General features: G+C 42.1%; 1 protein-coding gene across 1 annotated transcript in view; it reads right to left on the reverse strand.

The window, feature by feature from the left end:
• The window catches only part of RASA2 (RAS p21 protein activator 2), a 114832-nt gene that overhangs the window by 74635 nt on the left and 27159 nt on the right, over positions 1-13038 (reverse strand). Inside the window, exons 3-4 of the mRNA XM_074963847.1 lie at positions 12664-12767; positions 10715-10809 (exon numbers count right to left, since the gene is read on the reverse strand). Coding sequence (XP_074819948.1) covers positions 10715-10809; positions 12664-12767 — 199 coding nt within the window. The remainder of the gene's footprint in view (positions 1-10714; positions 10810-12663; positions 12768-13038) is intronic.

Genomic DNA, 13038 nt, shown 5'->3' on the forward strand with positions numbered 1-13038 from the left:
TGAAATGTTGGCCCCTATTGGACCCCAATTCCAAATTTTCACTGTTTTGGACATAGCTAATGGGTTTTGGTCTCTGCCACTAGCTACCTCATGTCAGTATAAAACTGCATTCACATGGGAGGGCAGACACTTCTGCTGGACAGTCCTACCCCAGGCATATACGGACTCCCCTGCAATTTTTCACAGATACATGAGACAAGCTCTGGAGGGGGTGGATTCAGCAAGGTGCATACAATATGTAGACAACCTGTTGCTAATGTCAAGGACAGAGGAAGAAGACAGGGAACTAACCGAGCAGGTCCTGCAAGAGCAGGATTGAAGGTCAATGGGAAAAAGGCTCAGATGGGACAGACAAGAGTGACCTACTTAGGAGTGGAAGTGTCTCAGATGGGAAGGGAAATCGATAAGGGACAGGTGCAACTGATCCAGTCCCTGCCACTGCCTACGGATGTTAAAAGCTTGCAAAGTTTTCTGGGTCTAACTGGATTTTGTGGCCAATTATGCAGAAATAGCCCAGCCTCTATTTGACCTAACCCAAGCCTCAACTTGGGAATGGTCAGAAGAGTGTACTGAGGCAGTGAGAGTGCTAAAGGAAAACCTGGCCAGTGCTGGCCTCCCCGGATGGGGAGAAATTCTTTTATCTGTATCCTTTGGTATCGGACACTACCACTGGTTGTGCATTAACACAGGAGTATGGAGCAAAGGACCGACCTGTGGCTTTGCCTCTTGACTTTTGAGTGCTGTGGAACTGAAGCATGGATGGTGTGAAAAGGTGCTGTTGTGCTCCTACTGGGGGGTAGGGAAATTCAAATACCTCACGGGAATGCAGAAAGTAATAGTCTGATCTCATCATGACCCCCTGCGGCTGTTAAACATGCACACTATCTTACAGGGACAAGTGAGTGGGCAGCCTATTGCCGAATGGTTGCTGGCTCTACAGGCAGAAAACATTTAAGCAGAAGTGGTAAAGGAACCCATAGTCTGGGTAGCTGGATTACATCTGGCTGGCATCCCACACCAATGTGAAGCCAGCCCAGGTAAAACCCAACATCAGGTGTTTCGGGCAGCTAACCCCAATCAGGTAAAGGAGGGGACACTGGTATGGTTTTTGGATGGAAGTTGTAGGTATCAAGGGGGACAGAAAACTGCAGGCTTAGCTGTTGTGGGAATCAGAGGCAATGAGACAGTCAGCACCATTGGTTTCTCACTAGAAGCAAGGTCAGCTCAGGAGGCAGAACTGGCAGCCTTGCTAACAGCTTTAAATGAAGTGGATCCCAAATTTGAGCCAGAAGGTTGGGTGGTGGTAGATTCAGATTATGTATTTCGTGGTGCCACATTAATGCTGAGATGGTGGGCAGATAATCATTTCAGGGCAACAGACGGCTCCACAATCAAGCATGCTACCTGATGGAAGCGAGTGGAGGAGCTCAGTCACTGTTTTACATGGATCAATGTGGTAAAGGCAAAGACACAAGAAAACAGGACCCCTAAGCAAAGGAAATAATCTGGCCGATGCAGAGGCCAAGTGGGCTGCAACAGAGACACCCCCATGGCTCTGGGAGCCAGAAGAGAGTGTGCCTGTAGCAGTGTTAACAAGAAGCGGGGTGGATACAGATCGGGGAGGGCGAATTCAAGAGTTGCAAGAATCTGACCCAGGACTGGAAGGCATCATGAAACTTGGGGACAAGCATGTGCCCAAGGTGGAACTAATGGAAGGGATTTGGTGAGTCTGAACAACTGAGGGACCAGTAATGTTGTGCCCTCAGGGAAGTCGGATGGCTTTCTTAAGCTGGGTGCACGGAAGTTTGGCAGGGGGACACCCCGGGTTTGAAGAGGCACTGGGAATTTTAAAAAGGTTGTGCTGGTGGCCAGGAATGGCAGCTGTTTTAAAATCACATCTGGAACGTTGTTTGGACTGTGCCAGGCACAGCCCACCTCAAGGTGCTAAGGGGAGAATTAATGAGACAAGCTCCAAGGGGACCATGGGAAAGAATACAAATTGACTACACAGGACCCCTACCAGCAGATCACAGGAAAAACCGATTCATGTTGGTGGTAGCGGATGCTTTCAGCAGGTGGGGGGAAGCTTTCCCCACAAAGTATCAAACTGCCCAGGTAACTGCTGAAATACTGGTAAATGAGGTATTCACTCACTGGGGGATCCCAAAGGTGACTGACTCAGACCAAGGAGCTGCTTTTCGATCAGATCTGTTAGGGGAGCTATCGGCCCTCACTGGAATCACACAGTTGTTCCATATTGCTTATCACCCACAGGCTGCGGCGCAGGTGGAACGCATGAACCACACCATTAAAAGTGAGCTAAGAAAGGGAGTGGAAATGGGAGGAAAAAACTGGTCACAGTTACTGCCCTTTGTCTTAATGAGAATAAGGGCCCGAGAATCAAAGGGCACAGGATTTTCTCCCTATGAAGCTCTCATGGGAAGGCCCATGGAACGGTGGGAAAATCTACTTACTCCAGTACATGGGGAAGTCACTACACACGGCTTAACACAACAATGGATTTTAACTCTAATCGAACATGTAAAACACATACAGCAGGCAGTGGCCTGGTGAGACGAGCAAGGAGCAGTAAGAGTCAAAGCATGGTATGACTTGCCTGGGGAGCGTAATCTACCCAGGGTGGGAGATCTAGTGATGTACAAGATTCCAGGTCAACACCATCCATTCCCAGCTCCTAAATGGAAGGGACCCTATCTTGTCCTTGACCAATTAGGGCCCAGTCTGCTATTACTGGGTACAGAGAATGGGAGTGGGTTCACTGCACGCAAATAAAAAGGTACAAACAGGGGACTGGGAAAGGGGACGTGTAAATTTTGTTGTGTGTGTATTACAGGTTAATTCAAAAAGGAGAAAAGGATGAAAATTCCCTGGCCCTGGATGGAACAATTACTAGTGCTAATCACAATTGTCACATTTACAAATTCTATTCAGATCCCACGATGTGAAGTGTCAAAAGGAGGAAACACATGGACGGCTACACATGCAACCTGTGGTAATAAAGCTAATGAAGACTATGAGAATCTCCCCATAGAAAGATGTACCACTAATACTCCAACAGGAATTTGGCAGTGTCGGTATATGATTTATGGATTAGATGGGGGAATCCCAACCAGGTGGAGAATATCAAATTTATCAGGAAATATCGCATGGTACTCCCTGAGTGCTGCCATGATTAACGATAATGGAAAACACAGTTACCCAGCTATGTGGTTTGTTACAGAGGGTCCAAAGAATATAATCCTCTGGTCTCCTGCAGCAAATGAACCCTCTTGGGAAAACAGGGCCCCACATTTAGGGTGTGATGTTACCATATGTAACCACAATGGTACTTCCATGGAAGATAATCCCCGAAGGTGTGATTGTTATGTACATATTACATTAGGTGTAAAATCCCCTTTGGGACGCTGGGTGTATGGTGAGTTAACCATTTTACAGAATGTAACCCTACAGGTGATATGGATGCCAAGTTGGAAGAATCCAAATTTAAAGTGGCCACAGCCTGGAGCCGAGAATATTCCCCGACGAGCAAATGTATGGGAGCCATTGTGGGAGCAGGTGCAGCCAGCACTTTTTAACGTGTCCTTTCACTTTATTACATGGGTGGTATGCCCCAAGGAATGGTGGGTGGACCAAATTCATCCTAATTGTAGTATGTACATAAAAGGATTGAAACAGCAATTCAATGGATGGGTGAGGGGACACACCTGGAATCGTCGTCGGAAAAGGGAACTGTGGGAAGCGGGGAACACTATGCTGGGTACATGGAATCTGGGGGACGAGTGGGTAACCAAACAACTAGTAAGCCAAAATGTGAAATTTCAAAAAATGAATGGCACAGCAACTATTAGCAGTTGCCACAGGGTGGAGGACAGCAGTAGAGGTAAACTTGCAGTTAACTCACTGGGCAGGGCACCTGGTGACATGGGTAGGGAATGGCTTCAGAAGACTAACATGGGGAGAAGTGTGCGTAGGTATTCAAAATGCTCAGTTAATAATGTTAATGGATATTATGAGAGATGCTTGGTCAGAACAATGGCCTTCAGTATTAAAATCGGGAGGCTAGCCCATATTTATCCACAATTGCAAAAACATACCCATCTACCTGGAAAATAACATCCCTGACCTGTGGGGACCGTTTTTGTGTAATTGTTACTATGATACCATGGGAAGGAAATGCAAATAAGGTGGTTCCCTTGAATCCATGGGAGTAAGTAGGGAAGGGGGAGCGTGGTGGGAGCCACTAGGAAATAGGTCGGGGGGTGGAATGGAGTAAATTGGACTTGTCATCACATTAAGCAGTTGTATATCCAAAGGAGGAATATGGATGTGCCCCTCTATGACTATGGAGGAGCAGGATCAATGGCCTATTGCAAGGGGGGGGGGCATTTAGAGGTAATGTATATGGGGTACGGTGTATTCTGTTGGGAATGTATGCAATCCTGCAACAACACACTAGGAGGCAAAATCCTTCCAGTGTATGACCAAATTATGAACTTCTATACACTGCCACCTGGACTATGGTGCACCAATGGATCAGTGGACTTAATCGTTGTAAACAATCGAACCAGCACTTACTACCCCATACCGTACCAAGTAGCTGAATTGGTTTGGACAAACAGGGAAGTCCTGTTTCACCCCTTGCAACCCATGGAAGGGGCACATCGAGAGATCTTTGGAGAATTTAGCTCTAACAAGTTTCTACTTGGCAAGTGTGAACTGTCATTTCCAGAGGCTCAAAACTTGGCCAACTGAGGGCTGATTTTTTACAGGGGTGGCAAAAGGCACTTCCCTGTTGCTAGGGCCGCACTCCTGCCATTTCAAATCCCCAATACAAAGCATGGAGGTGCTAGAGCTTTGAGGAAACTCTTGCAAGCAAGGTTTTTTGTTTTGTTTTGTTTTTTTTAAAGACATGGACAAAATAAGCATTTCCCCCTAATCTCATGATTGGAAACAGCTGAACCATTTTAGCCGAAACTTTGAAAAAATAATTCAGTCTATAAGTTTCAATCCTAACAACTAAAGGAAACTGAAAACAGTCTTATAATGGAAAGTGTTGGGCAACCTTAATTATAAACCAGCACTACCTGTTCTACCTATAACAGATAAGCGGATGCAATACATGCACACACGGAGAGGAAATGGAGAAAATATTGGTCAGCATGATAAACAGTGGCGGCAAATGATAGTTACCTTTATGAAAATTTTGTGACACCATGTTGAGCATCTGACGAATCGTCAAATCAGCTACACATCACATCACTCCTCCTCCCTTTCCAACTACAGAGAAAGGAAGCATCCTATCCCTCTTTAAGGCAGGGGCACCACTTTTCTTTCCCCGTGCTGAGAAGTAAGCATCTGGTCCTTGTTACTTCCCTCCTCCGCCCCCCCCCCCCACCCAAACCAGCTTGTCCCCGGCAGGGCCTTTTACAGGATCTTTCCCAGCAGTTCAGTTTCCCAGTTTGGGGTGGGAGTGGTTGTTACTATCCTGCCATCCAGAGGAAGACCCAGCTGCTCCCCATCAATGAGTCCATTCTACTGAAAGTCCTGAAACATTTGATACTTCACTTGAGGAAGTTTCATCATCTCCTAGACTTTTCCAGGTCTAGTTGTGCACCATGCATCTTCAACATTCACAGTGCAAGTCATATATTCCCTTCCCTTTATATTATATTCCAGTTTACATAAAAATGAATCATCCACCCACTACATGCTAGTCACTTATCCAACTGTTAATTCTCCTCCAATTCACGCTTTTGAGTGAGGCACAATTGATCTCCTTTCTACTCTTGTACATAGAAAACCTGTCCGCTGCACTGGTTCAAGTCACAGTTTATACCAGCACACCACATATACACTAGGGTTTGCACCAACGCAGCTAAACAATGCTGACAGGCCTAGTGATTGCTCCACTTTTGAAAACACACAAACTTCTCAACGAGTTATTTAAAAGAATAAAAAAAGTTAGAGCTCAAACTTGGCAAAGCAGAATATAAACAGTTCTCAAATTTTTATGTTGAAATTAATGAGTCAATAACTGGTTCTTTTAACATAGTCCATTAACACAGGTTTATCTAAAGACTTATGGTGATTAAATATGTACAAGTTTAGATTACCTAAAAATTAGCTAAAAGATTCTATGGTGAGACACCATAAGATTAGATTCATAAAGAACACACTGCTCTGAAGAATTTGGGGAGTGGGTGGGAAGATACAAGACTGATTTTTACTAACTGGAACAAGCTACAACTTGACCTATAAAACACTGCTACTGTTGCTGCCCCATAAAGACAATAAAACCCTTAGCTGAGCTCTTGCATGCTTACATCAAAACATGTATACGTCAGAAAAATGAAACGTTTATGTTCTAATTCCTTTGGGGCAAAGGCCGTTTTCCTCTGTGTACATCACTGGACACATGGAAGGAGCAGAAGAGAGGTGGAGACTTAGAAGTTTCTTTCATAAGGAAGTTTCAACAGTAACTATTTTGGGATCCCTGCCAAGTATTTCGTAAACTGTTACTATATGCACTGAATGACAAGTACATTAAGAAAATATTTGTCAAGCCTTGTGTAAGCACAGAAATGATGTCATACAAAATAGATTTACAGGGTAAAACAATGAGATATTAAAGATGATGCCAGTAATCTTAGAAAGAGCTCTTGAATACCAAGTGAAGAGCTATCAGTAGCAGGGTGGATAAAAATGTTTTTTAAAAAAAAATGTTTATTTAAAATCAGCTTTTTTCCTCAAAAAGCATTTTATTAAAAAAAAAATATCTATCTAAAGATAGTTTTAATTAAGATACATTGTAGCTCAAAGATATCTCATCATGGAATACGGATTATACATTCTAATTCTATAGTATGAGACAATGTATTCATACAATGTTTAAAAAAAGTTTTGTAAATGAGTTGCAATAGCTCATGGTTTAGGGACCCAATCTCATGGGGCTTCAGTATAGATTATTTAGGTTAATCTTTCTATCTACCCAATGGGACCCAGTGCTCAGTCTAGACGATACTATCAGAGATGCTTAGTTTTGCAGTTCTCAAACTGGATTTGTGTATCCAGAGGTAACATGCTTGTTAACAGCAAAAACATTTTAAAATATATAGAAATGAGAAACAACAGACCTCAACTCTATTGTCCCTCTGCAAATTTGTATACATGGTCAATCCCTTACTCTCTCTAAAAAGTAGAAAGTTTCAAAAAGTTCAATGAATAGAAGTTTGTTGGGGGCGGAATAGATCTGGACAAGGAGAAGTCTGGAGATAAATGTGAGAAGTGAGGGACATAGGCTTGTTTGGTTAAAATATTATAGGTTTTCTGTTGAAGAAAAAAAAAATCCAGAATACTTAATGTTGTTGTTTTGGTTAAATAAAACAATTTAAATGGCTGGTGATGTTCTCTTCCTAATACAGCATGGCAAGAAAATCCTCCAATTATTAATGATTAACCTGTTGAATTGGAGACAGTTCACCTCCCAATGACTTCATAAATATCTGCTTCAATTATCTTTGATAAATGAAATAACCAAACAATCATTCGTTTTCTGATATAGCTGGAAAACTAATCTGAAAAGTTTTCAAAATAAATCACTGTTTAAAAATGTATAGTGTGTACCTTCTAAAAATGAAACCTACATCTCTGAGTTGTGAAGAATATGTATTAAAAGGTTATAACAACCAATAAGAATGCACTTTTATGTAGAAAACCATGATTAAATTGAGTCTTCTTAAGTAGGGATTTAAATCATGATTTAAAATCAATTTGATTTAAATCAAACCCACCCTGATTAATAGTGTTACCATAACATTGTTAGCTTAAAGCTAGCTGCAAAAAACTTCATTATATAGCCCCTGATTACTGATACAAGGGACTACACAACTTATGTGACTTTTTTTGTTTTTAAAACCATAGTGAATGGCTTACAGAACAAGATAGTTAAGGAAACCATAACAGGCTTAGTGAAAAACTTCGATTCAGAACCAGAAAACCAGCCTACCTCAGAGAAAGACCCTGAGTCCCTGTCCACAGAGGTGCTGTATCAGGGGATATCAAGATAGATTTACCCTAGACTGCAACAGTAGAGAAAACACCAGATGGTCTGATTCTTTATCACCCTACAGTACCAAACCACTAGACTCAAGTAAGCCCATAGCCAGTGTCTGTGCACTCATTGGTACCAGGCGAGCTTTCTCCTATACCATTGGGAACTCCCGCATCAAAGGCTGAATAGGTCTAATGTTGTTGCACATGCCTCGGACATCGTACCAACAGACTCTTGTTGCTGATCTTGTTGCACAGAAGTAGTTGGCACCATGGCAGGGGTCAATCCAGATGGTATGGGTTCTAGAGCTGGAGCCAAGGACCCCTGATATGAAGAAGCTGGAAGCAGGGAGCTTCTCATGCCAGAAGACCCTTTCCCCAGTCCTTCTGAATGCTTATTGGTGGATGACACCAGGGACCTAGATTGTCTAGTGGACCCAAGGCCTGGTCTACACCATGAATAACATAGCTGAAGTCAACATACTTAGATCTACTTATTGCGGTGAAGACACCGCGGTAAATTGACTGCTGACACTCGCCCATTGACTCTGCCAGCGCCTCTCGCTCTGGTGGAGTACCGGAGTCGACAGGAGAGTGCTCAGTGGTCGATTTATTGCGTCTTCACTAGATGCAATAATCGACCCCTGCTGGATTGATTGTTCTGGAGGTAAGTGTAGACAGGCCCTTAGTCTCAGCTCCTTGGATAAATCCAACCTCTTGTGCTTCTAGAAATTGTCAAAATTTGTTGAAATACTGTGGGGTTTTGCATGGTTATTTTCACTTATCTAAAAACCATGTGGCAAACAATGCACTCCCCTCAGAAATGGTAAAATGCACTGCTGGTAGTATAATGCAAAAGAAATCTAGATAAGCTTGTTAGTAAGAAAAAAAATAAAGTACTTCATGACTCCATCTAGTTTTGCTGCATCTGCAAATTGTATACCAGAACACAGAACAGCTCTATAGTTAATCAGAATTAGCATCTCTATTGCTGACATTTCCTAATCAAGTGTTAATGTTCTATCAGCAATGGCCAACATTTTGCCTCTATGAAAATTTAGGTCATTCATCAGGCATATGGTAAGCACAGCTTCACTAAATTAATAAAAGGCAGAAGAGAAAAAAAAAGCCCAAAGAGCAAAAAAGTGTATCCTGAATACACCAAAGGAACATATATGCTCCTTCAGTGCCACATCATCCAGTTGCACCCATAATTAGGGACGGGGAGGAGTCAGGTGGAAAGCAGCAGGAGAACAGATGGCTAAGTGCATACTCTGAAGAGTGGACTGTATAGAAAAAGTGGCATTTACAAGCCGGTTTTGGAAGAAATGAACATTTCCTGCATTGTTATTTGAGAGAGCCAAGTTTGATATTTTTCTGTATCTAGAACACTATACACTAAAGTTGTTTATGAACAGCTTCATATTTGCCTAATACATGTAGAGTATACAGCTAAAAGCGAGCTACTGTTCCACATATTTCTTTGCAAATAAGAATCAAGTGTGATACCCACTTAGACCAAAGAAGGAATGACATTTCTGCATTCTGAATGGCTTTCTGGGAGAAGGGTATGGTTGATTAGCACTCATATGGTACTGGAGGGAAGAATGAGATACTAAATTAAGCCTGTTCTGATTTGTTCTACTAGTATATGATATTAATTCAGATGTTGCTTTGCACAAAGACAGATTTTCCAACAAGTTTGGGCACACAATTCTGTGCCTACCTGCCTGCCCAGGTAATGTAATTCTACATGTGTATGATTACAATGCACAAGTGGATAATTCTGGGCATTAACATATCTACCCTATTTGAAAATCTCACCCATAGATCCCCCTTTTACAGAAAGTTTCAATCTGAAGGGTTGTGGGTCCTGCCCTTATGTAAGTTTGAGAAAACTGTACTAAGTTTAAGATGTATGGTTACCACAGCAGCAACTTTCTAAAGGAGGTTCTCAAGAGCCTCCTGTTGAATTTTCTCCATCAAATTGAAAGGAGGACTAATGCACTTTCCCTGCTTACAGCAGAATCCAACTCAACTCTAGGTGCTGCTAAGACAACACTGCCAGCAGAACTAAACTCAGAGGCTCAAGAAGAGAAAAATTATTATTTTTGGAATGTACCCAGTGTCAGGTATTTTAAAACTCCCCAGGAAGGGCACCCCAGAATACTCCAACCCTGAGGTCCTTTAAACACCATTTCAAATTACATATATTGAACACTGTGCTATACTACCAAGATACTTAAATGGAAAAAACAAAAACAAGTTTGTATGTTTCCCAGTTCTTCACCCCTCCTCTCTGCAGGCACATGCCTCTTGCACAAGGTTTTCAAGTCAATATATATTTGTAAAGTAAAGAAACACACACACACAGTTACTATAATTTCCTTCCAAGATTGCTCTCTCAATAACGCTACTTCTTGAAAAGCTGTCACGAGAAACAATACAACATAGCCATTTTAGAAATGCATGGCTATTACTATTAGAAATGAAGCAGGCATTTAAAAAGTTACAGAAATTACCCAGGTGCTCCCCATCCATCTGGCAAAGTTTTCTGTAACTCCTAAAAATAGTTATCTTACTGCAACTAGAACTTTTACCATATATGTAACATTTTCTCTTTATTTTAAGCATTAATAGTTACCTGGACCTCTGAATTAGAATCAACAGGCTGAAGCAAAAACCATGTCTCTTTGCTGGTATATTTGCATAAGTCCTCTTTTTTGATTGCTACCTTTCCTACAGAAAAAGAGTGTGATAATGTAAGAAACTGACTTTCCCATGGAAGCATTAGATATTGCTTTTAATAAGAGACAACTTCAATATAAAATATAGTCTTTTTTTAAAAATTCAAGTTGTTTAACATTGTAAAACATAAAAAGTGGAAAATATACTATAATTTTTAAAATTATTTTTCTCCTTTGATGCTGTATGAAAGACCCAAACAAGTAAGGGAAACTACTCACCAAGAGAAAACGGTGAAAAAGGACTATACAAACAGTAAACCAACTGGAAAAAAAATCTCTTGAATTATACTCGGTACCTTGGATGTGACAAGTAACATTACTAGGTAAAATTAAACTTCTGCCTGAAAACAAGTTAATATGTCCCTTTAAATGCTAAACAAAATTAATGTTTAAGAGAATAAAGGTGCCGAAGAATGTTTAAAAAATAGAAAATTGAAAGGTAGATAGCTTTTGCACTGATTGCTATTTGAAAAGCGATTATACCAAATTATCTAGCATGCTTGCACAGAGTATTTCCTTCCTCAGTTCAAGTAATGTGAAGTAACTATTTCCACTGAACAGTTAACAAGAGTTTTTAAATGAACTATTTATCCAAAGAGTCTTCATAAAAGCAGCGGCAAAAGGGCAATGATACAGTGAAAACGTACATTTCCTTCCATTTTATCAGGTAAGCCTACTCACGTAAAACATTTTGCAGTGTATGTACCTTTTAGCCATTTCATGACAAAACTAAATGTCTTAGGAGGTCTTCAGAAAATTGGGGGGAGGGGGGTTAAGTACTTCCACTATATAGCTCCAAAATACAAGCAATGATCCACATATTTTGTTGGCATAGAGTTGTAGAAGCCAAAGGGTAAATTATATATTTTTCTGAAATGCACTGAATATGGCGAGTAATTATATCAAGTTGTTTTATCACCCTCCAAAAGGACCAAGTTAGAATAGGACAAAATTAAGCAGACTCCTGTACCCAATATAGAACAGTACTGCATTTTAATTATTTTAAACTGTGTGCTGAGCTAAAACTGTCTGTACAAAAAAAACCAAAACCTTTAGACCGGGGTGGGCAAACTATTTGGCCCAAGGGCCACATCTGGGAATAGAAATTGTATGGCAGGCCATGAATGCTCACAAAATTGGGGTTGGGGTGCAGGAGGGGATGAGGGCTCTGGCTGAGGCCAGAAATGAGGAGTTATGAAGGAGGGAGGGAGCTCAGGGCTGGAATAGAGAGGTTCGGAGGGCAGGAGGGGGATCAGGGCTGGGGCGGGACTGGTGATGAGGAGTTTGATGCAGGAGGGTGCTCCGGGCTAGGACCGAGGAGTTGGGGTGAGAGAAGGGGTGCAAGAGGGTACTCCAGGCTTAGATTGAGGGGTTCAGACTCAGGGCAGTGCTGACCTCAAACAGCTCCAGGAAGCAATGGCATATCCCTGCTCTGGCTCCTACACAGAAGCATGACCAGGCAGCTCTATACGCTGCCCCGTCTGCAGACACTGCCACTGCAGCTCCCATTGGCTGCAGTTCCCGGCCAAGGGAGCTGCAGGGCGGTGCTTGGGGTGGGGGCAGCGTGCAGAGCGGAGCCCCCTGGCTGTCCCCACGTGTAGGAGCCAGACAGGGGCCATGCCACTGCTTTCGGGAGTGGCCCCTGACCCCGCTCCCCAGCTGGAGCACCGGAGCAGGGGAAGCCCCAGACTCTGCTCCCCAGCGGAAGCTCGAAGGCCAGGTTAAAACGGATGGCAGACTGGATCTGGCCTGTGGGCTGTAGCTTGCTCACCCCTGCTTTAGACTATAAACATATTTTATATAATTTCAACAGTAAAGGTTATTTTCAGAATATACTAGTTCTTACCTATACGTAGGACTCTTTGTAAAACGCTCTTATCATAAATATAGAAGGACAAACACTGGAATGTTCTTGGAATCTCAAAGTAAAACTCTTCACCAAAGAAAGGACTGGGGGAAAAAAAAAGGGGGGGGGAAGTAACTGTAAATAGCAAAATATTTTGTTGTAGAATTTATAGAAGATGACATCTGCTAAAATTTAGCAAGTTAAATTTTAACCCAGATGTAATGTTTCACAAAAAAATTAAATTACATGCAGGAGAGATTTCTCTCTTCTCCAGAGTTCAACAATCCCATTTTCCAAAATGTTCAAGTTACGAAGGGAAATCTCGCTCCTTCCCAGTTCACCAAATAACTGAGGCACTCCAGAGTTTTAAAGTTT

This window comes from Natator depressus, chromosome 9 (genome assembly GCF_965152275.1).
Source record: "Natator depressus isolate rNatDep1 chromosome 9, rNatDep2.hap1, whole genome shotgun sequence".
Taxonomy (NCBI): Eukaryota; Metazoa; Chordata; order Testudines; family Cheloniidae; genus Natator; species Natator depressus.